Here is a 26637-nt window from a genome sequence, read left to right as displayed (position 1 = left end):
TTGATCTAGATAACCCTAATTATTTTTGCTATACTCTAATATTTACAGTACTAAAATAAAAACATTCCAAGTAGTTGAAAAATATTACTGACTTACTGCCTTTAATAGTGGCTGTTTTTCAGTTTCTTAGTAATTATGCACAGTAATACAGTGATACTTAACCAACAGACATTTTCAGCAGAGAAGTAATAAAACACTTAGGATTATTAAGTTGTCCATACTAAAAAAAGCATGCTGCTACTATGGTGCTCTCAGACACTGGATTTTTGTTATTCACATGGGAAATCTTGTGTTTCTTGCATCTGTTTCCATACACAAAACCCTAATTGGTCCAGGTCTTGATAATGCTTAGAAAAACAAGTTAGAAAAAGCAATTGTTGGAACAAAACATTGCTCCCAAGTGAAGATGAAATGATTTTTTACCCAACAGACCTGCTGTCTGCCCTTCAATCTGATCGGTCATCATGCTCCATAAGAATCCCTTGTCAGATGGAAAACATCAAGGAATAAACAGAATTCAGCATTGCTACACTATTTAGCCAGCAACCATGCAAAAATTAGAAGGCATGGAATACATTTAAACTGCCATGCAATCCACAGGGGTACCTGATGGATGATTAAAAAAGGAAAAAATATTAACACTTGTCAAATAATAAAGTAGTGTACTTCAGTCAGTGACAGACGTAGGAATTTCTGTTTAGAAAGATTTTCAAACAGGAAGAACAATTTATCTAGCAAAGACTCATGCACTGGAAGTGGGCCAGCATAATTTAAAAATCTGAGGTACTTGAGTGAAAGATGGTAATTTAGGAGTTTTTCCATGTGACTTTATCATGGTTCTCTTGCCACCAACAAGGAGCAAATTATTCCCCACACAACTGATAAGACATCCCCTGGGCTGGCCCTGTATGTGACAGCTCACTCTTCTGAGACCTGCATTCCCAACATTCCCAACTGCTCCAGAAGGACTATTGCAGGGTTTATTTTATCTCATGGAAGAAAGAAATTTTCAATGAAATCTATAAAAATGGCAAAATACTTCACATTTTAAATTATTTCTTATTTATCTGTGCTTGATTGCTTCTGTAGCCCCAGCAGGCTGAGAACTATACGGAGGAATTTTCTGGCTAAAAACTAGAGGTACTTTGCACCAAAATTTATATAGATAGAAACTTTCTAGTTGGCATTGATGTTATCAATATTAATTTTTAAATTAAAGAATTAATATTATCAATGTTAATTTTAAAATTAAAAACTTACTTTTACAGAATTTAAAAACAGGAATTATTGTTTCCTTAGCATACACCCTACAAATGGAAAAATATTTTTCTTTGTTTATTTTTGCCTCTATGCAGTGTTCCAGCTGCAAGCAGTTGTTTGTCTTGAATGCTTGATTGTGTTGATTATTAATGGCAATATTTCTACAGGCTTTTTTTTTTTTAATATTTTACAGCGAGAAACTTAAATGTTCCCCAAAGGAAGAAGGCAGTGTCCTTTAAAAGCTTTTGACATTTCCAAGGAGTTGATATTAGAACTAGAACCTTTTTATAAGTAAAATTCTCCAAAATGAAGAATGGGAGACGTTTTTCTGAGATGAATCTGTTTGGCCACTGGGTGCCATCCTTGCTCCACTTTAAGGCTGGTCGCCAAGCAGCATTTCTGTTCAGCCGTAAAATCCTGCAAAAATGTAATGCCAGTGCAATTTCACAGCATCATAATGTTTGTGTGTGTGCATGTGGTAGAATATGTTCCCAGCGCAAGGCAGCGTGCCTTTCTTGCACATGTCACTGAGAGACTGGAGAGAAATATCCTTACAGGTTCAGCCATGTTATATCCTGCAATTTTTTTTTTTTTTTTCATTCCTCCATCAGCTGGTGAGAATGAGGCTGTGCTGAAAGGGCTGTCCCACACATGAGCATGTAAGTGACCATGCTTCTATGCAGTATTAACTTAGGCTCTGGCATTATTTGAAGAAAAGAATTCTCTGGATGCACACTTATTTTCTAGATCAATTTGGGATCAATGGGCCTGGGTCATCCAAGCAAAACATTATCTAAACTATATTATGTACAAAAATATTTGTAATTGCAATCTTGTATAGATTATTTATTACACTGTTTCATTGGCTTCTCCGGGTGGTGTCTGCTATTGGTTTAGTCTGGGCAAAACCCCTGGCAGAGTAAATAACAGCTTCTAAGAGAAATGGTGTCAGTAGTTCTGTGGGTTTAGTCTTTCAAATTTAAACTGCAAACACTTTACATGTATGAGAAATCGACTACAGCACACACACCCCCATCATAATCTGCCTATGAGTACAATAGCCTGCCTAACTCGCCTACCCCTGCTTTCTCTGTTGCCACACAGGTGTGTGTGTTCTGTGCCTGCAGCAAGCTCAGGGCACACAAAAACCCCACCCCAAAAATAACAAAAAAAATCCATTTGTATGTATAAACTCTACTGTTAAGCTGATTCCAGTACCTACTTGTGCTACCTCTACCTTCCCTGAAGGAAACCTGTTGCTGTGAGGAGTGGTAAGGAAAAGATACAAGCAGCAAAATATATATACAGGTATTCAAAATATGACTGTCAAGAAACAAGTGTTTATGTCAGTATTGCAGCCTTTTACCTCAAAGAAGTGATATATGAAAGTAACCTTTGTTTTGAGAAAAATTATAAAGTTAGTAGTATGTGGGTAGTAAATAAGGAGCTAAATAAATATAATATTTAAGTGCCTATTATTTGGTTTTTTTTTTGTTGAAAGAATGGGATCTGCACGTTTTGTCAAAAAGCTTGTGGTGCTGAGGCTGTGAGTTGTGTATGAACCAGAGGCCGTGCTGCAGTGCAGGGTGCTTATGCTTTCTCTGCTGAGGGGCTTTGTGCATGGGGTCAGTGGAGGATGTACATTCTGCTCTGGGGAGAGGAGCTGGGCTCAGTTCAGCCTGCTCTGCAGAAGCCTCACATGGGATAAGCCTTGGCTTGTGAAGCTGTAGTGAGATGAACCTCTGGTTTGAGGAGAAAGCTCTTTTGGGCAGTCCTCAGTGCTCCTAGAGAGTGATTTATGGGTTCAGAATAGGATGGCTGGATTTCTTTTAAATCTGCAATCAGAACTTGACCAAAAGTAAGGACAAAAAGACAAGAACATCCTTTCAGGAGAATCACGGAAATGTTCTCTGCAGAATTCCTGTAAACGTATGTTATAAGGTTGAAGGCGTTGTCAATATTATTTATTGTCCACCTGACAGTATTCTGCTATAGCTGTCACTCCAGCAGGTCTGAAATAGGACTTTCTCCCCAGTGGAGCAGTAACCCACTCATACATTTGCATAACTTTCCCCACCCGTCACTGCACTGCCAGCCTGATTTGTCACAGCTGCTCGGAAAGAAAATGTCAGTGGCTCCCAGGAAATCCCATCCAGTGCCATTGTGCCCCTGGCACCACCATGGCCCCAGGGTGACACGGGACTGGTGGTCCTGCATGTTGGCTTCGGTTCACTGAGAGCTGCTGCAATGTGCTAGGATCACAAAAATAGTGTGATACCAGTGCACATTGTGGCTCTGGTGGGATTTCTGAGGTTCTGGCTTTGGGGTTTTTTTCAGTGTCTGATCTTGACAACCCCTTCACTTTTTTCACATGCTCTCTTCAGTTGGGCACTGTGTGCCCAACTGAGAGTTGCAGGGCACAGTTTGGGGTCTTTTCACCAAATGTGTGAGCTCCTCCCTATGCCTTCACATTATGTCCACCATGAGAAGAAACCTGTCCCTGCTCCTTAATCATGTTTTTCCTCTTCTGAGTCTTCAAGGAAGGAGCTAGAACTTTTCCTCCACTTTCTGGGTAGGAAAAGGCTATGTTGTATCCCACTTTTCTCACCCTCCCAAATTTACAGGCGTAAGGGGGAGGGCAAGTCCACATTACCCATTCTGCTCTCCATGGGAGTAACAAAGCTGACTTTTTGCCACCAAAACCAAGTGAAGCTTTGTGGGAAATGGCAGCCTGACACTTTTGTAGTGTAGAGAAATAGTTGCCCTAGGTTTGCTGCTTGTGTTTGTTTGAAATTCTGAAACAGAGACTGAATAGACCCTTTTGTACAAACTTCTCATCTGCACTGATGGCCATAAAAACTCGACAGTTGCTAGCCTGCAGTATGTGACACACTGGTTCTTTCCTAATCACCATCAGCCAAAAGGACGTGAACACTCCCCAGCGCGCCTTGGGAGATCATTGTGTCCAATGTGCATGCCCTGTAAAACTCCAGTCCTAGGCTGCTGTGGTTATGGACTTTGGCCTTAAGAATAATAGATGCCTAGACCATTAATTTTTTTTATTTTATGCCTCTGTTCTTTTAAAATCAAAATTTCTTGTTCCTTTTATTGGCTGCCATATATTTTGTTTCTGTGTACTAGGAAACAAGTCCAGCATCAAGGATTGATTTTTAGTAACATAAAATAACGGGTTTTGCGCCTATTATAGTTCGTAACAAAATTTTATATGTCATTTTTATCTCTGAAAAGTATTCTTTCTTTTTGATTTTCAGAAAGCAGTATGTTCAGATAGGATTGATTGACTGATTAGAAATATTCAAAATGTTTTCTGGTTTTTAGCTATAATTCTGGGGCTAGCTTTGGAAGTAGCATGTTTAATACTGTAATGACATACCTTCCCTTGCCCTTTTAAAATGAAAATTATAAGAAGACAAATCCTTTCCTCAGGCACATACAGTTTGATCTCCAAAGCAGAAAGTAAATACCATACTTTTGTCCTAAGTCCACACTGCATGATAATAAAAAAAATCCTAAATGCTATATTTGATAGTTATATATTGCTTAATGTCTACTTTTCTTGTTCTGATAGAAGCAGTCTAAATAGCTTTCTTAATGCTGTGAAGTTTCTCTTTTAATTAAAAGAAATACCAGCATCATACTAAGCAGTAGTTGCATTTGGTAAATGGTCAAACACAACTTTTTGAAACAAGTGTAAATGCAACTCTGTTCTACATTTCATGTCTAAAGTACATGTTAAGCTGTTAGTTTGCCATTTGAAGGTGGAGCAGTTGCACTACATACATATTCATGTTTCAACTGCAGGTTTTGAAGCTGGATGCATGTACTGCATTATTCTTGGTTTACAGATGTAAAACTTTGACTAAATCAAGGAATGACCTTTTCCAGCAAAGGGCTCAGACACCTACTGTGGGACTTGGGGCAGAGTTTGGGCTTTTGATCTAACAACTGCAACTCTCTGTTTATCTGTGTTGTATCTGTTAATCTGAGGAGGTATAAAATACACAAATCCTGTTCCACCCTGCCCTTCATCCAACAATTTTTCAGATATAAGACATTCACAGAGACTGGAACATTGAAGGAGTCTGGTAGAGCTGACAGCTGCAAAGTGTGTTTGTATGGCAGCATGAGGTTTCCTTGGGGCAGGGGCATAGGACTGGTTGGTCTCAAAAGTTCTCTCCAAACTAAACGAGGCTGTGTTTCTGAGTGATTTCACTACTGAAGGCAGAGTAATGCTCCTGTGATAATCATGTTTAAAATGGTATTAAATCAAAATCAAGAGGAAAATACACATCAGTCATTTCCTACCCACTCCCCTTTACTGTAAATATTGTAAAATTCCCTTGTAATGCCACTTGCTGTTGTTTGAAAAGAGCTTCTAACACAGCATTGTGAAGGGCAAAGAGTTGCAATCCACAGTCTCCAGTAACAGATGGAGGCCTTTAAAAGCCAGTTTGCTCTGGGCATTAAACATGCTGGAGCTGCAACACTTGATTCTTTCTCTCTTGGAGAGAGTAAATGTGTCAGACTGGAATATAACAGGCTTTGGTCTTCCATGTCTGTGAAGAAGTACAAAATCTGTCCACTGCTGTTAATAACTGACTATAAAGATACATTTTAAAAGAGGCTTGCCTGCAGCTATAAATATAAGCAAGTATTTTAGAGGCCTTTATATATGAAAAGAACCTTTCACAAATAAAAATCTTTGCCATCAGAAAATGATGCCTTCAAAATGGCTTCATGGAATCATAGAAGATTATGTGAGAGATAATGAAGGCATCACATTTAAATATTCTTCACTTTGATACTTTCTCTTCAGCTTTTGATGATCATCCTTTAAGGTTATTCAGATCCTAATCTTCTGAGAGATATTTGAGATGAAGGGATACTTGAAAAGGCAATTTTATTTCTTCTCTGTGTGTGTCATGTTGTCTAGAGCTCCAGTTTCACTCCAGAGTGTACATGAGGTCAGATCCTGACCTGCTGTTCGAATAGTGTGTGAACTCTGGACTCTAACAATGCCCCTGGGATTTAAGATGTACACCACATTATTTTGCCTTTTTTTTTGCTACATTGGAATATATATTTCATGAAAAATCTTTATATGTGTTAAATATAATCAAGTTCCTTGTTACTTCTTTCCATCAGTCAGGCAGTATTTTCTGATGAGGAAGCCTTGCTGATCATTCCACATGCCACTGTAAATAAGGCTATGCAAAAAGTGAACTGCATTCAGTAAGTGGAAGCTGCTGTTACAGAATAGTTCTGGTACACATAGGAAGGAAGCTGAATATATCAAATGGCAGAATGTACCTTTTTCTTAAACAAAGCCATACTAATATACTTATCAGTATGTTTCAAAGTACTTTCCTTGCATAATATGCACTGATGTCTTATTCACACAGGTACTAAAACTGAAGTAGAGAAATTTTAAGATGACATGGCAAGGTAGGATGTCAGTGTTTTCTGTGTTTTGCTGGACTGCTACCATGGTAGTGCACATTTTACAAAGGAAGAATGCTTTGGGAAGAACTTGCCAGTTTCTTTACATCTGATTTTATCACATTATCAAATATTGATACAGAAGATTGTGAAGAATATGCTATTAGATGAGTTAGTACAAAATAATTTAGTAAGCATTTTCCTTCTTAGGCTTTATGCATCCACAGGAGCCCAAAGGCTTATTAATACTGAACCAAAAAATGTTATTTTTCTGTTCCCATGGGCTGTCTTTTATAGTGGCCAGCATTGTGACTGTGTGATGAAAGCCACTTTGATGTTCCACGTTTTGCAGTAAGAGGGCCATTAATGACATATGGCCTTTTGTGATAGCTGATGGAAACTAAGGCTCAACCAGTCCCTTGTCTCTCAGCTGTTCACAAGTAATGAGCAGGCTGGGATAGAATTTAGCTGGTAGCAAAGAGCAATGAGGAAAGGTGAATCTTGTCGCCAACTGGAACTGAGTACAAAGGTGCTTTTCCTCCTTCCTGTATTCATTCTACCCTATTCCAGGCATGCCTGACTATGGAGTAACTACAGATCTTATCCTTATGCTCTTGTTTGGAGGCATGACATCCTCTTTTTCGAGCTACCTACGACTGATGATATTTTCCTAGGCTGGCAACTGCCGAGTTTGTATTTTATTAGGCAAGACCAGTTGCCTTCCATGTGTTCAGCCAAACTTGTGTTCCAGATTCCCTTCAAGGCAAATTTTTTGGGTTAGTACTGGACATATGGAAATGTGACCAGAGGAGGCACATCTGGCTTTAACTTACCATAAGTTCACAGAAGAGTCATGTGAATTTTCCTCAAGAATATGAAGAGCTTGATTCACAGGGTAAAAAGATTCCAGAGTAAAATGTTCTTAATTGTTTTAAGAAAGGGGAAATTAAACTTCAAAATGTTCAAAAACCCATGGCCTTTTAAGGGATTGTAAATCACTGGGTACTTTAATAATTTCACTGTAACTTGAATTTTAATTGCCTGCCCCTTCCTTTTGCTGTCATTGTATTTTCATCCTCTCTGTTTTCCTGAGAGTGTTGTTATTGCTGTTTATTTGAAGAAATCCACTGAAATTTTTCCTGCAGCACTGCAAAATTTCAGGGAGGAATATATTTTAGTATTCTGCATTATTAATTTTTTTTTATATCTCTGTAATTTTAAAATATGAAGTGTTAATGAATGTTCTCCTCTAAACCCTGGACTTTTGCATTTCTAGCCTAACAAGCTGAGGATAGTCAATGCCAGGTGCAGCCAGAATACTGCTGCAGCCCCACAACATATCATTTTTTTAACATTATTCAAATTAGACTCTGCACTCATAATTCTGTTGTTTCCTTTATTGCTGTTGTAAAGCAAATGGTTCTTTTATACAAATGTTATCTCCTGGCTATTAATTCAGCAGTTATTTTGGATTATGGCACTCCTGTTAAATTTAGGAATGTAAAACCTCATAAATATTTAAAAGTTTCAGACTGACGTGGGAAGAAATTGTTTTTGACTTGCTTTGTTAATATCCTGTTGTTCAATTTGTAATAGATTTGGAATATATTGTTATTTCTCTACTGTTTGACAAATGGAAAAACAATTTTAGTTGAACAACTGCTTCAAGTGTTCTACCTTGAATTGCAACAGGGTGATAAAAGTGTTGGTTTCCATAAAAAATAGCAAGGAAAAGATCTGCTTTTCTTTAAGAGACCAAAAATTCTGAAAATGTTAATTAGATCCCACTTCAAAGTTAATGAAAATGCAGCAGTAGGTTTGTAAAGATTGTTTGATAAACAATTTCAAGAAGGTCTACTCACAATCAAGTGCTTCTCTTTCAGCTTGTTATTTAAGCTTTTCACTAAGGAGTATGATGTACAAATGTGTTTCTTCCCCAAAAAACGATTATATTGAGAATCTTATTTCTATCCATGAGTGTATTCATAGACTTAATATTAATGTGCATGTCCACTATCCCCCAAGTCTTCGAAGAATAAATGAATGATAAAAAAGTCACAATTTTTATAAGATTGCTGAAGGTCTGGACAGCATAGTTTCAGGGCCAGCATTCCTGCTTCACACCTAACCACATTTTCTTTCTTACTTTATCCTGGAATTATAGACACAGTTTTTCAGATCTTAAAGGATGTTAAGGTGTAACTCCTGTTGGGATCATCTAGAAGTATTCCACATATTTCAGTGATTACTCAAAAAAAGATGCTGAATTGATCCAGCCTGGTATGTTAGTATGTTCTAAGTATGTTAGCAGACAACTGAGTGTGCAGTTAACAGAGCTTGCATCTCTGCCTGCATGCTTCAGAGGTTCTTAAGCTGTGTCCTGGGATGACACTTGACTTGATGGGTTTGCTGTATTTCCTGTATCAGTTTAACTCCTGGCACTGTGCCATGACTTCTGAGGTACTGGTGTGTTTTACTGAGTACTGAACCAAAAATAATTTTCTTCTACCCAGCAAGTAAGTTAAAACCACAATGTTAATATTATTTTATGACAGGTTTACACCATCTTCTCCTATGTGGTATAGCTAAAGCAACTTGATCTCTGCATTGCATAAAGTAATTATTGAGGTGGTACTTTGTCTTCATCCAAAAGAAGATTTTTACATGTCAGTAACTTGTAGTTAGAGTGCAGTGTTTCAAAACACAAGTTTTCAAAAAGGAAACCATAAAGTAGAACCATAGAACCTGTAACAGTCAAGGTGAACTTACATTACAGTTGCTTGAACTAAACTGGCATTTTATGCAAGTGTATAGCTGGATGTTCCACAGCAGCTGTGTCCATGTGATTTTAACTAATTCAGCACTGTCCAGCTCAGCCTGTGGGCTGGATCCAGCCCCTTGGAGAAGCTTCCACCTGACCCATCACCCTCTCACTGCGGGAGACAGGGGACAGCTGCTCCTTCAGCAAATGTACCCCCTGCACCTGCCCTCTCCAGAGAGAAGACCAGCAAGTCTGAAGGGGCGGAAGGAAGGTGAAAGAAGCCTGGGAGGTTTGTCAGCACCTCTGCCTGGCTCATGCAGGTGCTGCCACTGAGCAAGCCACAGCACATCTCTGTGCTCAACTAAATACATCAGCCAGGCCGGCACACATTCCTGTGTTTGTGTGTGCAAGAGCAGCTCATTCCTCTCTTACAAACAGAAGTTCCTGTTATACAGACAATGCAAAATGTAAGGCTTTTGCTGTTGTTTTATTGACTTACTATAAAATCAGCATGTTGAAAATTATTTTACTTTGGAGAGTACTTCTAGACATTTCTTGTATTCCTCTTCTTCTGGTTCTGTGTGTGAGTAGTGAACAGTGTAAAGCAAAGGGCACTTGTATGCTTATGATTATGAAGGCATTTGGATGAAGAAATTCCGCAGAGCAGTATATTTACTTTGCATTTCTAAATGGTAGCAATTAAAACTCCCGGCTTCTGGCTATCCAGATGTTTCTTGCATTACAGCACTGTAATGTGCATTGGAATATATTGTGTTACTGCAGTGGCTGTAAAGTGGTCAGCTTTCAGTCTAAATGCTGTATCAGGGCTCCAGTTGGGATGGTGAACATATTTCCTGCTCATACCAGGTTCCTCTCCTTCCCACTGTTTCCACACTCTGTTAGCTTGACGTGTTTGTGTTTCTCAGATGAAGACTTTTACTGCTCAGCATTTGAATCAAGCAGGGGATGTATCAGCAGGTCAGAAGTGATGTATGGTTTGTTTCTTGTAAGAGTGAAAAAAAGGAAAAAGGACGGAAGTTTTGAATCAGAAATTTCCCTTTGGCATTTCCAGGCAGCAAACATCCCTCTGGTGTCAGAGCTTGGCATTGATGATATCCATTTTGATGACTTCTCGCTTGATGTGGATGCCATGATTACTGCAGCCCTGCGGATGTTCATGGAACTTGGAATGGTTCAGAAATTTAAAATTGACTACGAGGTAACCATCTGCGCTGCACATATCTGCTGCTTTTGTCTTGGCACTGCTCTGTCCATTTGTACACATTTAGTAGCCCTGCTACAAATTGCACTTTGAATTTCAGACGCTGTGTAGGTGGCTTTTGACGGTGCGGAAGAACTATCGCATGGTCCTGTATCACAACTGGAGGCACGCTTTCAACGTCTGCCAGCTGATGTTTGCCATGTTAACTGTGAGTACCTAGCTACACAGCCCCCAAGAGCTTCTACTGCTACACTGCCTAACCTGGCTAAACATTTGCCAGCATTGAATTTCTTTTCTAGTTATTATGCTACTCATTTCCAATAGCAAAGCAGACAGAATTTATTCAACTTAAGGCAGCACATATTTGGCAAAACCTTATAGTGTTTTAGTGACAGTGATATCATAGGCGCATTAAAGTGACTGAAAACAGATGGCAGTCTTGAAGTGCTCTTGTTATTACAGATCTTGATCTTACGAAATGTTTTTCCTTTGGAAGTCTTTGATTTGACATTTATTTCAAACTCCTAATTGGGAAGTACAAAACCAAGGATTAGAATCCCAAAGTATTTATTATGTTGATATTTATTATCTCTTTATCCAGCTTCATCTAAATAGTTTTGGAAGGTACTGCCTCAAAAGATTTGAAAATTATTTTCCAGCATAGTTATCTAAGTGAATCTTGAGTCTCCACTGGACACTGTTAACACTTAGGGGTTTTATTAGCATGTATCTCCAGCAGTACCTGTAGCTCCTTTCAGCATACAAGTAAATTCTACTGAAATTTAAAGTAAATTTAAATTTACAAGTAAATTCTGCTGAAAGTACCACTGCTAACATACTAGAACAAGCATACCTGCTCTCTCGCCCTACCCCACAGCAACCTCACTGTGGGAAATAACCCATATCTAGCTAGTTCATTCTTGTAAATGTACCAACAAAAAACTCAGGGGTCCTGGATGCCAGAATTTTGCATGTTGGGCATGAAAAAGAGACTCTGACTTCCCCTAGCAGGTCATTCTAGTGCTTGGTCAATCCCAGCAGGGTGGGTGTGTTTCTGTCAGTGTTGATGGAGGCATAGTGAAGCTGTACCATGCACCACGAGACAAAGGAAAGGAAGCTATCCAACGAGAGAACCTCTTCCAATGGGCGTGAGGCTGCTCAGCTGTGCAGAATGAACATTGTTTCAGCAGGCACTTGCTGATGGTCTCTAAGGAAATTCGGTGGTAATGCCTGGGTGCTGGTAGTTTTTATGGTTTTATAAACTTGACATGCCTTTTTTTTTTTTTTCCCCCAGTTTTAGAGAAAGAAAAAGCATTTTCCTCTGATGAATACAGGCAAAGGCGGGCAGCGCCGCTGGGTGTGAATTACAGTAATTTGTGCCGGAGGCTGCCGGGGCGGGGAGCCCCCAGCCCCAGCGGTGACACCCCTAGGTGGAGCTCCGAGGCCAGGTTTGCGGCACGCTGCTCTGCCCGTGGGAGCGGCCACCTCCATCCCGGCGGCTCCAGCAGCCACCTGCCCTGCCTCCGCCGACAGATGCTCTGACCGTGGCTCTCGCGGCGTAATTTCAGAATCCTTTTAGCAGTCAGCACAGGGGTGCAACTGTCTGTGAGATGTGATCCGGCATTTTTAAGCCAAGTTCATTTCCTTGCCCATGCTCCTGGTAATAAACAGAATGAGCAATTCCATGTGCAGGGCTGGATGTGAGTGGCCGCAGCACTGGAGTCTCCACACATCCCACCCCGCTTGGCTCTGGCTCTGGCTGGGAACAGAATAAGTTCAGTGTGTGATCTGTTTCGTCTGCTCTCCCTTCAGGATACAGGAAGATTAATTTGTGCAAAAAAAAGACACAAAAGAGAGACTTGACATTAGTAATAATCCAAGGCTTGCTCCTACTGCATTTGTCTTGGGGATACCATCCAAGTTAGCGTGTGCCTTCTTTTTTCACTGGTAAAAGGGGGAAAATTCTTAGACAAAACCCCTTGAAGGGCTTATCAGAGCCCTTCTCTGCCACTCAAAAAGGCATTGCTTTGTGCATTTATTGCACCTTATTTCTGATTTCTCCATGACAGTGAACAATGTAGACTGCCCCACAAATAGAAACCAGTAATTCTATTTTAGGGCGTTTTCAGGTGGGATTTACCATAGTATAGTCATAGCTAACCTATAGTGCAGTAGCCTCTAAGGACCCCACCATACTCCCACTGAATGCACAAGGAAAATTCAGCTGTGTTGAACAAGTCAAACAGAGAAAAATTCTGTCAAAGTCAAAAAGAGAAATTCAACAAAGACTAAACCGTTGTTTCACTCCTGGCAAACTCAGCCTTTTGCATATCTAAAGTATGTTCCTGTATGTCTAAGTATGTATTTTCTCTCTCCTGAGCAATCACAAGCCCAGTTCTGCAAGCCATAGTTCTGTATTTCAGATGCCCAAGAATTCTGAAGACAAGCACTGCAGCAAGGCTGCTCTTCAAGTTAAGGGAGTACCTGAGAGTAAAGTGCAGGATCAAGCCCAGGCTTCATTATCAGTGCCTTTGCCAACACAGTTCACATTGATACTTATTTCAAAGGGCAAAAATGAACAAGTAAGCAATACCAAATTAAAATCCCATCTGGTGTGCTAATAACAAAACATATAGATGTGGGGCAAGGTATAATGAATGCAATTCATTTCCTCACATGAAAGAATGACCTCCATAACTCACTGGAGACTCTGCCACTCATGAGTTATGGGTCATTCCTTTTCTGGTGAAAATAAATTTTACTGCACTATCGTCTATTGCCATGTTTGTTTGTTTTTTTTTTTTTTCCTCTTGTAAATTCAGAAATGAGGAAATGCAATCCTCTGTTTATTTGCATTATATTCAAAGAAGATATTCCCTTACTGTAGCATTGTTTTAAATGAAATGTTTTTTACTACGTGACATATGCTGTATTTCTTTCATATATTCAGTGACAAGACTTTACATTAAATAAAATGTGGCATTTATTTTTGAGATATTGCTACTGTTAATAAATTCCTTAATTGTTTTCCCTGCATTTGCAATACAGGTTGAATCCTTTAATTTAATCAAAGTTTGGATTACACTAAAGAATATTTATTACTACATCAATTTCATATTATAAAACTTCCCTTTTAAGTTATTTTAACTTAGCCATGAATATTTTCTCTAGACTGAAACTTGACACATGGTGTTGTCAGTTACAAACTATTTTTAATCCCTTTTTATAAATAGATTTTTATTATTTTTTGTTATACAAGAGCTATGTTTAAAAAAATAAAAAGAGAAAATGCTATTTTTAGAGGATTCTTTTCTAATTGGGTACATGTTACTGAAACTAAAACAAAAACAATGCCACTAGAAATCAGGTGAACCTCTTTCCTAATATCCAAGTTATTCAGTACACTGGTGGATTCTACACAAAATTAATTAATCTTTTTTTTCTTCATGCTTGATCATATTTTCTGCTGTGTGAAGTTTAAGGAATTATAAAGCTTTTGTAGCAAGTCTTGCATTTCTTCAATTCCCACTGCAGTGCATTCCTGAGCACCTGGGGGAACTTGGCTCCCTGAACTGTTTAAGTACTAACTGCAGCCACATTTCAAACTGTCTAAACAGAAAATACTTAGATTTGAATGTGCATTTCTCTAAGTAGCATTTGTGGTCTTCGGGGTGAATAGCAGAGCTTTCACAGAGTATTGCAGCAATTTACTGATGTTTCTGTAAGTTCCTACCAAGGAAGGGAAACAAGTCCTCCTGTATCACTTAAACTCCCTTCTTGCCAGTGGGTGAAATTATGCCCCCTTTGAAAATCAATGATATTTGGAAATTCTTAAATGGTGTCGGTGTTCAGCCTTGGTTTGGTCCTCCAATACAAATGTATTTCTTGTATATAATTTCCTTTCATGCTACCTAGATCATGTGGCTCATTTAGGAGTGTCACTGGAGACTGACAGTGTGAAAAGACGAGTATTCCGATTTTCCAGCTCAGCCAGTCATTTTTGCTGTTTATATTCTATTATGCCCTCCTGCTTCTGAAGAACCTGGTTGTTTCTGCCATGGGTAAGAGGCACAGCACCAGTGGTGCCCCACAGAGGCTCTAGCACCTCCTCCAGACATGATCTGTTCAGGATGCTTGAGGTTAGCAATAGCAGTAAGTGTTTTTTCTCTGCCATGAGCTCGTTCAGGCAGGAAGACTGCTATGACAAGTATCCAAGAGGAGAAGCATAGTGATAAAAAATGTTTCTAGGATTAACTCCCCCATTCACACAATCATGTCTGAGCTGGTTGTAGGGAATTTCATTGCGTCTGTTTTCAAATGCTTCTCCCAAATTCAAGTGGGTATCTGCAGCAGAAATTTGAGACATTCCCTCTTTAAATCATGCCACTTCATTTCAAAGTGCCAGATTGAAAAAAAATCTAATAGTTCATAACAGTTCCACAGAGTATATTTTATCTGGGCTCTTTTAAAGGTCTTCCAACTTAACATGTCAGCTATCTCTGACAGTAGGAATTGACTAAGACGGTCACCTCACGATTGAAGAAATCTTTCTAAGTACTTCTCTAAATAATAATTTTAAAATTTTATCAGTTTAGTTTTCAGGTTTTTATTTCTCTGATAAAAAAATCCAGTTCCTGTCTCAGTTTGCAGTTACTGGTATTTGTTTTCAGCTCTTTTTGCCTTTAGTGTCTCCTGGCTAGCAGAGAAATGGCATGCTGGAAATGCAACAAAGAGATAATAACAGATCACTCCAAGGACATTATCTATTCTGCTAACCATCTGACATACAGCAGGGAATAGAATATGACAATAAAGCATTTATCTTCTCCTTACTGAAACGTTCATGGTATCAAAACAAAGTTGACTGTTGCTGGATGGACTAACATTACTTATCCCTTTTGCTACTGATAGTTACAGCTGCTTTTTTTTTTTTTTTTTCCTGCTCTCAGACCGCAGGATTTCAGGAGATTCTAACTGAAATTGAAATTTTAGCTTTGATTGTGGGATGCTTGTGTCACGACCTTGACCACAGGGGAACCAACAATGCCTTCCAAGCCAAGTAAGCTTTCTAATTCTTACTATTTTAATTTGGTTTTCTTCCACAGGAGAGCAAAAGGTGACCAGGATAAAGAATGAAGCATTAATTTCAAGCCTTCTAGGCCAAGGCCAAGTACTCTTATTCCTGTGTGCAGTGAGGGACTATCCATCTTTATCATTCTCTGTTCCTTTAAGTAATTGCTGGCTTGTCCTTTGTAGCTGGCTGTTGAACTGACACCACATATTGAAATGTGGTGCCAAAACTTGATGTTCTTTTCAGGCTCAGCTGTTATTGATTCTGGTTTTCAACCCAGAAAGCACCTAAATTGTCTGTCTGGGTTGTTCTTGCTGACTGGGGTGCATGGCATTAAGCAAAACCTTTTTCTGCTATTGCGAAGAAAATAAAATAAGTGAAATTGAAATAATGCTTTCACAGAAATCAGGCTCCTGCCAGTGAAGTAGAAGTAGGTTTGTAGGTTTAAGAGTGGTACTTCTTACTGTGTAGGTAAGGGAACTCCTTAGACTAAGGTCAAATTCATTCCAAAATCTGCCTTTCCTGAGAATAGGAGGGACAATAGAAAATGTCTCCAGTAACATCCTGGCCAAGCTGTGAAATAAAGCTGCCACACGCAGAGATGCCTTCAAATCCCATGTTGTTTTCTTGCTCCCCAGTACCTCTACAGTCAGAATATGAGGCCCCAAGGCATTCCTGTCCTGCAGATCCCAGTGTGCATTTGTAGCTTTTTCTGTTGTGCCTTACTGCTAATCCTCCAGTGTGATGGGGGAGTGGTCAAACGGTTGTCCAGAGATATTTGAAAGGCAGAGTGATACTGTATTAGCCTATTTTGTCCTACTTTTGCAGAAGTACTCTGCTGCAAGGTGTGTATGCAGGGACTACTGCATTTCGGGGGGCAAGTTGCCTCAGTGACCATCACTCAAACTGATGTTTCTGATGTTCACTAAGCTGCCATTTCCTGAGGTATTGGTGTTGCCATACAATCTCAATGAAACAATGACACTGTCTGGATCTTCAATCACCACAGCAGGGAAAATCAATTGCAGTGCTCAAAAGACAGAGCTCGTGGTGCAAAGGTTACCAAGCACTGCTAGATGCCTTTTTGCAGCTGAGTCTTGAAGAGAATCAAAATAGACGAGACAAATGGGAAGGAAGCTCAGCTGATTGATGTTTATGTTCCCAATTTACAAAAATGAGACCTAAGATTTACATCCTGGCCATTTTAGGCTCTGATTAAATTAACCACTTCTCTGCTGTACCATTATACAAGAGTATCCTTTGTGCAGAGGGATGGCTGAGTTAAAAGTACAGGGTTCAGCATTAGACTGCTATCACTCATACTTGTTTGACAACAGAGTATGGAGAGGAGGCTACCATTTTATGACTCCATAAAGAAACTGCTGAAGACATTTAATGAAAGACAAACATTACCACACATGTATAAAACATCCCTGAAAACAGAAACTGTAGTTTTCATAACGCTAACTATGATTTATTCCTCTAACCTGACATAAATTTAAGCATCACATTTTCCTATTTTATCTTCACTGTCCAATACTACTGTTCTGTATGATGAAGGCTCAAGAGGTATATGATAGAGGCAATATCACAGTTGTCTCAAATGGCTCTGTTATATATGTCAATATCACATTCTCTAGGGATGATGTTTCCTGGACATTCTTTTCTCTCATATAGCTGCATCTGATAATTAAGTATCAGCATGGTGCAGTTTTATGGTATATGCTCCTAGGAGACTCTTTCTGTCTCTAGCATAATCTCTTATTCTCATTTCTTTGGAAAGAAAGCCCGTCTTCTCACTCTAGGCTGGGTCCCAGAAGTGAAGTACTTTGCCTGAACTACTTTGTACTGGTGAACAGTGACCATTCTGACAATCCAGTCCCATTCTCTGCAATTCCCAGCAATTTGCAATATTATAATGTTATTCCATATATTCTTGCCCTTTAGACATATAAAACTGACCTGCTCTGTTCATTTTGAATCTGATTTTGGTTTAGACAATAAATATGATGAGAAAATACATTCTAGAGATATGCTAAGGTATACTTTTATATTCACTGCTCTCACTTGTGTTTTTTTGTTTACCTCTAGTATTTGCAGTTGGGTTTTTTGTTGTTGTGTTTTGGGGTTTTAATTTAAGGGTTTGTAGTTGGCCATTGTAAGCCCTTTGTTTATGTCTATTAAGAATTAAAAATAAAAGGTAGCAGGGGAACAGCTGATCCCAGCTCAAGGACATTACCTTGTGTCCTTACTGCGCAGTTCTGTGTCTGTGCTGTTGTTGAGGCACTTGGAAAGCTGCATTACAAAATTTCTTGTAATTCCAGAATAATCTTTAGTCAGCTGGCAATATTTAGCAAAGAATGGAACATAAATGCTTATATCTGGATTTGAATTAGTATTTTGATCTCATCAGCTGTCTTAAGTGAGGTTGCTGAAGTGGAGGTGGAGAGTGTGGCTACGTGCTTTTGTCACTAAATTGTCTCTGAAACCTGCTTCGTAAGCAGACGAGCAGGATTTGTTGACTTCCCATGTTCTGTTTCAGGAGTGGATCAGCCTTAGCTCAGCTCTACGGCACCTCTGCTACCTTGGAGCACCACCATTTCAATCATGCTGTCATGATTCTCCAAAGTGAGGTACAAAAGCATTACTATTAATCTCACTGTAAGCTGTTGGGCAGTTTCAGCTGGAGAAAGGAAATACCATGTACAGTACCTTTTTAATGCCCTCTCCTTGAGGAATTATTTATTGGTTACCACAAAGGTCACAACTAGCACAAAATTAAACAACTACAAATGCTGATCACAGAGCCCAGAGATTATATCTGTCTCAATCAGCAAGGGGCAAGGAGAATACATCCTAATCATATTGTCAGCTTTTCTCACTCTTCTTACATATATCCTGCTCAGTGGTTTAGAGGTAGCTGAAACAGGTGCTTACCTTTCCCCACAGGTGTCATATTCAGAGTATCAGAGCCATCCTTTACTGCACCAATTTAATTTCTTCAGCAGCCTTTCTGTAATCAGTATTTTTATGATTTTTTTCATAATTTAATACACTATTTTTAAAAATTAAAATCACTAATATCATGCTGTCCAAAGTATATTAATTGCTTTGCAGATACCTGTGAAGACAGAGCTCTTGCCTAGAATATCTTGCATATAACACTATACAGCATATACTACACCATGTATTTAATAACTGAGAGAAGTGGAAGAATGGACATAGAGTCCTTTCAAAACAACAGATGCATTTTCTTAATTTACAGAGACTGGTTGCTACAAAATGCATTTAGTAAATATAAAACCAAAACTGCTGTTCATGCAGCACAATTGAAGACCACAGCCTGATCTGCAGTAACTTCTGAAGAGATCTGGAATGTCTCATGCTCACAGACAAATGGGAAGAGGGTGATGGCTTTACCTCTGTGGACACTGCCAAGGAAATTTGTCACGGAACTGCACCTCCCCAGACCTTATTTCATATATGTCCTCATACCATCATGATTATAGTAACCCTGTTACTGGAAAATTCTTGGTTTTAAGGGCATTTTAAACTTCCTAAGCAGTAGATGGCAGTGCATACTGAATGTGGGCACTACAGGACTAAATATCACCAAAATAAGACTCTGGTTAGAAAGACCTTCAATATTTATGTAGGTGATTAGGGAAAAAAGACCTGTAATACATTTATGTATGCTAATATATGTGACTGTTGTCACAAAGTAATTCCTTAAGATTACATTTAGATTTTTTCATTAATTTTGTTTCTTTCATCTTATTTTCTCAAGAATTTCACAGAGGAATTATAGGATCTCTGTCCCTCTTGTTTTCAGAAATCCAGTTACAAAAGAACCTTCCCCCTCTCAAACAGCAACATCAAATAATTAATTTCCTTTCATTTTGGCCATAGAGCATCTTTCAAATTCTTAATCCACAATCCCTTAAAAAGCAGCCAGTTGGGCCCACAAAGGGTGTTCAAATTGCATATAAAGTTGTGGTTCTTTAGGCCACATAGGCAATGGCTGTATACACTGTAGGACAAGACAGTAATGGGCAGAGTGAGCAACTGGGCTGCTTTGAATGAAAAACTGATTTAGTGTCCTTGACTGCTCTAACAGCAGTTTGGGTGCACGCAAGCAGCAGCACAGATAAATCTATTAGGATCACTACTCAAAATCTCCAATATGCAGCTCCCCAAAACATTTAATAAGATGAAAGACTGAGATGTATCCATAGTTTTTCCCCATAAACTGAGTCTGTGCAGGGTCAGAGCAGAGAGTAAATCTTTACTCGACAGGCTATAATTTCAGCAGAGTTTAGAAAAACATACCAGGTGCTTGATAACAATCATCCACTCTTCTGCCTCAATGTAATCTCAGCAGTATTAGCATTATTATTTCATCATAGTTTTGCCATGAATCAGAAAAGGCTTGTGTTACAGGGAAACAGTAAACTAACAAGTTAGAAAACTTTTTAAAAAACTATTGATTGTTAGCCCTTTACCTCTTTTATCTCTTTCATTATAGGGTCACAACATCTTTGCTAACTTGTCCTCTAAGGACTACAGTGACCTTATGCAGCTTCTAAAGCAATCGATATTGGCAACAGACCTCACTCTGTATTTTGAGTAAGTATTGGCATTTCTGGTATTTGATGGATGAAAATTCAGAGAACTTACTCTAATGACCTATTAAATACCAATAAGGATATATAATATGAGAAATTAGTGTTCAGCTATGGTTGAAGAGTTTTATTCTAATACTTAGTATCTTTTAGACTAATAGATATATCTCAAGTGTCCAAATACATTTTGCTTTAATGTGTAACATGTCTTTATCAACCAAAAGCCAGTGAAATTCTGTATTTATACTTCAAAGCAATCCCAGGAACCAGTTACAGCTCAGTTCCATAATTTTTCTGTCCCTTCTATGATCATTTCTTCAGGCACATAGAAAATCAATGACATTTGAGAATTCTTTTCCACCATTTCAGCATTTCTAAACACTTGTGCTAAGAAATATCGTATTTAGTTACAGACCCAGTTACAGACACTTTGCTGTTTTGAAGACAAATTATGCCAATTCACATCATGTGATGAGAACAGGTCTTAAGAACCTTAACTGTGGAGAAGTACACTAGGATCTCTCTCACCCAGTTTTCTTCCCTTTCCTTGTTTGCAAATCAAATCTCAAAGTAGATTTCAAGTTGGTCCTGTATTTCAAATATTGTTAATTATTACCAAGCTCATCTCACTGAGGATGTGTGGGAGGATGCACGTAGTCAGAGGAGTAATGGTGTAACCATCACAGTGCACTTCTGACGTCTGCATTAGCCTGTGGCTGACTTAGGGGCAGCAGCGCTGACAGATGCGCAGTTTCAGTGCACTACCTTCCCAGTCATGACAATAAGTTATCCTTAGGAATTTTTGTTTGGTGTCCACTAGCATTCTATCCTGTCTGTCTTTCTGCCATATCTCAAGTGAAAGGATTAGAGTTGTACCAGGGGAAGTTTAGCTTAGATATTAGAGAAAAAAATTCACTAAAAGAGTGGTTAGACATTGGAATAAGTTGTCCAGGGAGATGGTGGATTCACCACCTCTAGAAATATTAAAGACTTGTGTTGATATGGTGCTTAGAGGGAATATGGTTTAGGGGTGATTATGGTGGTGCTGGGTTGACAGTTGGACTTGATGACCTTGAAGCTGTTCCATTCTGTGAGATACAAGGACCATAGGTCCTCTTGTCTAATCATAAATAAATGCTGCAGAAATTTTTGTGCTCTCAAGGAGGAGATGAGTGACAGGGACTGAGAGGACAGCTGCACTGACACAGCTCCATGTGCTCGCCCTGGCCGAGATCCTGGAGGAGCCAGAGGGGGCTCATGGCAGTGCCTTGGGATAGACCCTGTTCAGACCCAGATGTGATGGAGCTCTCTTCCCTGCCTGCCTTAAGCTGAAAAACTATGTGATCAAGTTCTTTTTCTAGTTTTAGCACAGAGAAATTATGTCCAAAAGGGACATAACTGAATTTCAAGATTATTTTTTCTTACTTGCATAACTGATTTTTTGTGCTGCATGAATCAGAAGACTTTTAGCAAATGAGGCCTCTTTACTCAAAAGTCTGCAGATAAATTATTTCTTCTTCTTGTGTTACAATGATTCATTAATGAGGTAGCTATGCTAGTTTATTTTCAGAAGTGCCTGAAAATCACTCTCTAGAAACATTGGTGCTTTACATTTCTTAAAGCCACCCTATGTGAACAGGTGTTTCTACGCAAGTACCTAGTTTGTTTTTTCAGTTTGCTACATCTTCAACATTTTTGTTGAGAGGGGAATTCTCATATCAGTATTCTTAAAATGACTGAATCTAATGATCACAAGCTCCAGGTACTAAAACAGTAAAAAAATTGTTGTAGAGCAAGATTTTATGAGCTTCTCAAGGCATTACTTTTATACAAAAAACAAAAAGATGACTCTCACTGAAAGATCAGATGGGAAATGTATTTGATTTTAGTTTATAATTCTAGATAACGACACTTGTAGATAAAATAGCAAGTAAAAGCATGGAACCGAAGTTAAGTTTATGGAAATTCATCCAAATGATGTCTTGAGCCATTGGGCTGTAGCACAAATGAATTTGTTATACATAGGAAAACAACTTCCCTTCGAGGCAAAATACAGCCAGAGTCAATGTTACTCAAAGACCCTGGAAAATTTTTATAACTCAGTTAGTTTCTGAAATTCTGCCATATTATATTTGCTTATTAATAGAAAACCTCATCATTTTGGATACCAAAAAAAACATTAGGAAATGCTAAATTGTTTCATTGGACATGGCTGCTTTCCTCCACTTCAGTCCTTCCCACACTGAAACTTCTCTGTGGAGCCGGACTACTACTTCTGTATCCATTTAAATGGATTTCAAAGAAAATCCTTAAAGCTTTTAGCTTAACATAAGGCCTTGAGACTCACATTTTTGGTTACTGTTTATGGATCTCTACATTTTAAATGTGAATAGTTTAAATTTTTGGGGTGTCACATTCCTGGGCTTTCAGCTTTAAACATTCTTGCCTGGTTTTTGTTCAGGAACATATGAATTTCTCAGAATATCCAATACTTCAAAATGAAATATTTTTTTTCCCAAAGTATAAGGGATTGGATATCATCATGCAGTCATTTATAGCCCTCTTCTAGCTGCTGAAAGAAATCCACTATAGAAAGGCCCTATAGTAGGAGTGACTGGTCATATATATATAACCATGATAGTCAGGGACCAGAATAATGCAACATGCCCCACATAATGTTCTGGAACACAGAGTTTCTGGAAGTGTGCATCTCCTTGTATGCAAATATGTCCTGGCTGCCATGAGACTGCACTGTCAATAATCACTGTCCAAAATTTCAGTCTAGTTGAAGTAAACGTAGAAAATACAAGACTGCAAACTCTCTCCTGTTGAGGAACCTAAATACATTTCCTCTTGACAAAGAGCACAGTCTCATATGAGATGGGGCACTGCACTGTCACTCAGGATGTCGGTATTTATTTGCTTTCCAGCTTTGATGCTCATATGTTGTGTTACTGGGGGCAAGTTGCTCCAAGTTTTTGTACCTCAGCTTCTGTCTTGGGCAGGATCTATTACATACTGTAGTCACATTGCAAACAGTAAGAGCTGCTTGGAGGCTCAGTGCCATAAAAGATTACAGACTATGATGAAGCAGAATTTTGATGCTTAAAGGCACCAATCAAGCATAAATATGTTCTGTGCATCTCGCGTTTTGTCCCTTTTTGAGGACGTGAAGAAGGTGTGAGAAGACAAACCATGGACTAAGCAGGGAGACCTAGTTTCCAGTCTATAAGAACTATGAACCCAAGACAGCAGCAGCTCCTGTGTGTATCTGTTTCTTTCTGTGTGCTGGAAATAACAGGAATTGCACAGCTCTGAAAAACCCTTCAGGATGTAAAAGTAAAAACCATTTTGCAAGGACAAGAAAACAGAAGCATGTGTGTATTTCTGGGGTGTTTCTATTGTCTATCTGTCCACTGCTGTAGGTGAACATTTCATGCTTCCATGGAAGACTGAACATTTCAGAGCCATTCATTTCCTTATTTGTGGAGACCATAAATCCAATATTGCTTTTACTAGGCAACTCTGACATTGATAACAGACATTTATAGAACGTGTTCGGAAATTAGTATGTTTCGCTTAAATGGACTGTCAGTGTAACGGCCCTAACAATAATACATGAGGTGCAGTGATTCCGTATCACACAGAGAACCGTGTTACTGCTGCAGTGCTGCCCTGCAAATGTCTTATTTCCTTCTCTGACAATCTGGTTTTTTGCAGGAGAAGGACTGAGTTTTTTGAGCTTGTCAGTAAAGGTGGTTATGATTGGAATATAAAAAACCACCGAGAAGTATTTCGGTAAGCACCGTTTTTTCTTGCTTTCTGGTTATTTCAAAGTGTAGCCATATTTGTTAAAGGAATTTCTTGTATTCTTGTGGACTGGAGGCTTAGAATAACAAGAGAAAGTATTTTGTTTTAAAAATACAATCCATGATATGAAATGCACTATATGATTTTTCAACATTAGCAAACAGCCAGGATTAATCAACATAACTTCACCTTCTCCATTTCTCCTACTCACTTAGTCCTGTTTTCTTCCCTTTCTCCCAGCCTCACCAGTTGCTATTCAGCCCTTCTGCTCTTTTTCCAGAAAGTATCAATATTCTGCCTCTCTACACAAAGATCTTTCCTGTTTGTTTCCCTGATCCCTCTTCCTCTCATCTGTCTTTTTTCACTAGCCATGCACTTCTCTGCTCTTCCAGTCTGTACCTGGGAATTTTCATATACAGAGTACTCTTCCAGCCCTCAGGAATGCCCTCAGCATGCATCCTATTGAAAACCTCGAACATTGTGGGTGGTTTGAGTAGATCACACTTTGTAGACAATAAAATGTGTGTATTTGCATATGCATGCCTGGTTATGTCTCATTTTATCTGAAATTTCATTAAAATTCTGTTATCTTTTGGTCTTTTGACAAAATATCGGCCATTTTCTATTTTCCATACCATTTCACCCATTCCTAATTTTAGATTCAGGCAATATATTTGATGCTTCATTTTCAGTGCCCTTGTTCTTCATTTAAACTTTCTTAGACTTTTATCTGCATCATGTACTGTACATAAACGCTTTCTACAGCTGAACGGTTTCCTTCTCCTAATGCATATAAAACATGGTTGTAGCTAGATATTAAACTACAGTGGAACCATATAGCTCACAGTAAATCTTCAATTTTTATTGTAGATGAGCAGTAGAAACTGCTTAAACAGTGTCTGGGATGCCTCCTGTGATTATAGGCTCTCTTGCTACAGCAGTCACTTACAAATAGGCATATAAATTAATCCAGTTGCAGGTGTTATTATGTAATAATACCCTTACTTATATCATGTGAAGCACATGCTTTCTAATATATTATAGGTATTAATGTAAGTAGTGTTAGAAGTATTGCAAAATTAGCAGTTACTCCCTTGCAATATCATTTCTTTTCTAGTGTGCAATGCAGAATACCAAAATTCATCATCTTATGACCTGCAACACATTAGGATTCTGAGGCACAATTGTAATGTAAAAGGCTCGCTGATGGCTAAGATTTCAAACATGTCATTCTTTTCTGGAGGAAAAGAAGGTGCCAGGGCTGACATTTTATATACGTATTATTTATTTATGCATCCAGAGCAGAGTAGTTTAGAAATTCAACAAAGGTTGATTCAGCTTGTATTGTTCATTTCTGTTTTTCAGATCAATGCTAATGACAGCCTGTGACCTTGGAGCTGTGACCAAACCGTGGGAGATTTCAAGACAGGCAAGTCATGATTAATAGCAGGGCTGGGAGGAGGCGGGACTGGCAGGACAATATTCCCAGGGCCCTGGCTTACAAGGGACCAAAACTGGAATCAATTTACAGCAGTATTAATGCTATAAAAAAATAGCAGGGGGTTTCTGCAAAAAATGGTTTATTGCGTAATCATTCCCTGTACACATGCTGGTGTGTACATCTGGCTTTACAACCTCTCCTCTTACTAACATTTCAAATCCATATCCAAAAATGGATGGATAAAAAAAAAAAAAAAAAAAAAAAAGGCATTTAGCCACATATAGCTGCATTTACTTGTTTCATCCCAAAGTTTTCCTTGGCAGTGGCAGGGTCTTCCCTAAATCAAAAATACCGAGAGATTTTCTGCAAATTTTCATTAGCATAAAATCTTCAGTAGATATGATAAAAGAAATGTGTTCATTTTCTTAATAATCTTGCAAAACTCCAAGTGCAGTACAGGGCTTCCTTTAACATCCTGTATCTAGAAACCAACAAATAAAAATTCAGAGTTTTGCCTCTGAGTAGGCTCTTTAGAAATATACATTAAAAATAGATTCAGCACTGGCAAACAGGTACAATATGAGAAAGCAACCTGTCCCAAAACTCATATCCTTTGCCCCATTATTTTCTCTCTTCTAGACATCTTTGTCTACCTAGAAAACATCCTTAATATTTCCAGTATCTATGCCAGTCATTCTCTGTCCTTCAGTGAGGCCCAGAAAAAGCCAGTAGAAGACAGACTGTATCAGGTTTTGGAGGAATTGACAGCATCAAGAAACAAACAGAAACCATACCCGTGCAGCTGGGTTTGGGTACACAGCTGGAGGAAGTTTGGTGCAACAGCAAGTAATAGTTACAGAGATGGGGTGGGAAAGAGAAAACTAGGCCAAATAACTGGTGATGCGGAGCAGCCAGGTTCCTTGGACAAGGAAGTATTAGAAGCTGGAAAGGATCTATGGAAGGTACATGCACATCAACTGAATAAAAAAA

At 38.8% G+C, this 26637-nt stretch overlaps 1 protein-coding gene across 1 annotated transcript in view; it reads left to right on the top strand.

Moving 5' to 3' along the window:
• The window catches only part of PDE11A (phosphodiesterase 11A), a 103682-nt gene that overhangs the window by 61009 nt on the left and 16036 nt on the right, over positions 1-26637 (top strand). Inside the window, exons 11-17 of the mRNA XM_041473259.1 lie at positions 10554-10700; positions 10804-10911; positions 15653-15762; positions 18317-18407; positions 20300-20400; positions 24117-24194; positions 25572-25639. Of these exons, the coding sequence (XP_041329193.1) occupies positions 10554-10700; positions 10804-10911; positions 15653-15762; positions 18317-18407; positions 20300-20400; positions 24117-24194; positions 25572-25639 (703 nt within the window). The remainder of the gene's footprint in view (positions 1-10553; positions 10701-10803; positions 10912-15652; positions 15763-18316; positions 18408-20299; positions 20401-24116; positions 24195-25571; positions 25640-26637) is intronic.

This window comes from Pyrgilauda ruficollis, unplaced genomic scaffold (assembly GCF_017590135.1).
Source record: "Pyrgilauda ruficollis isolate IOZ18807 unplaced genomic scaffold, ASM1759013v1 scaffold3, whole genome shotgun sequence".
Lineage (NCBI taxonomy): Eukaryota > Metazoa > Chordata > Aves > Passeriformes > Passeridae > Pyrgilauda > Pyrgilauda ruficollis.
The sequence above is the reverse complement of the archived record's forward strand: the minus strand, read 5'-3'. Positions and strand labels throughout refer to the sequence as shown.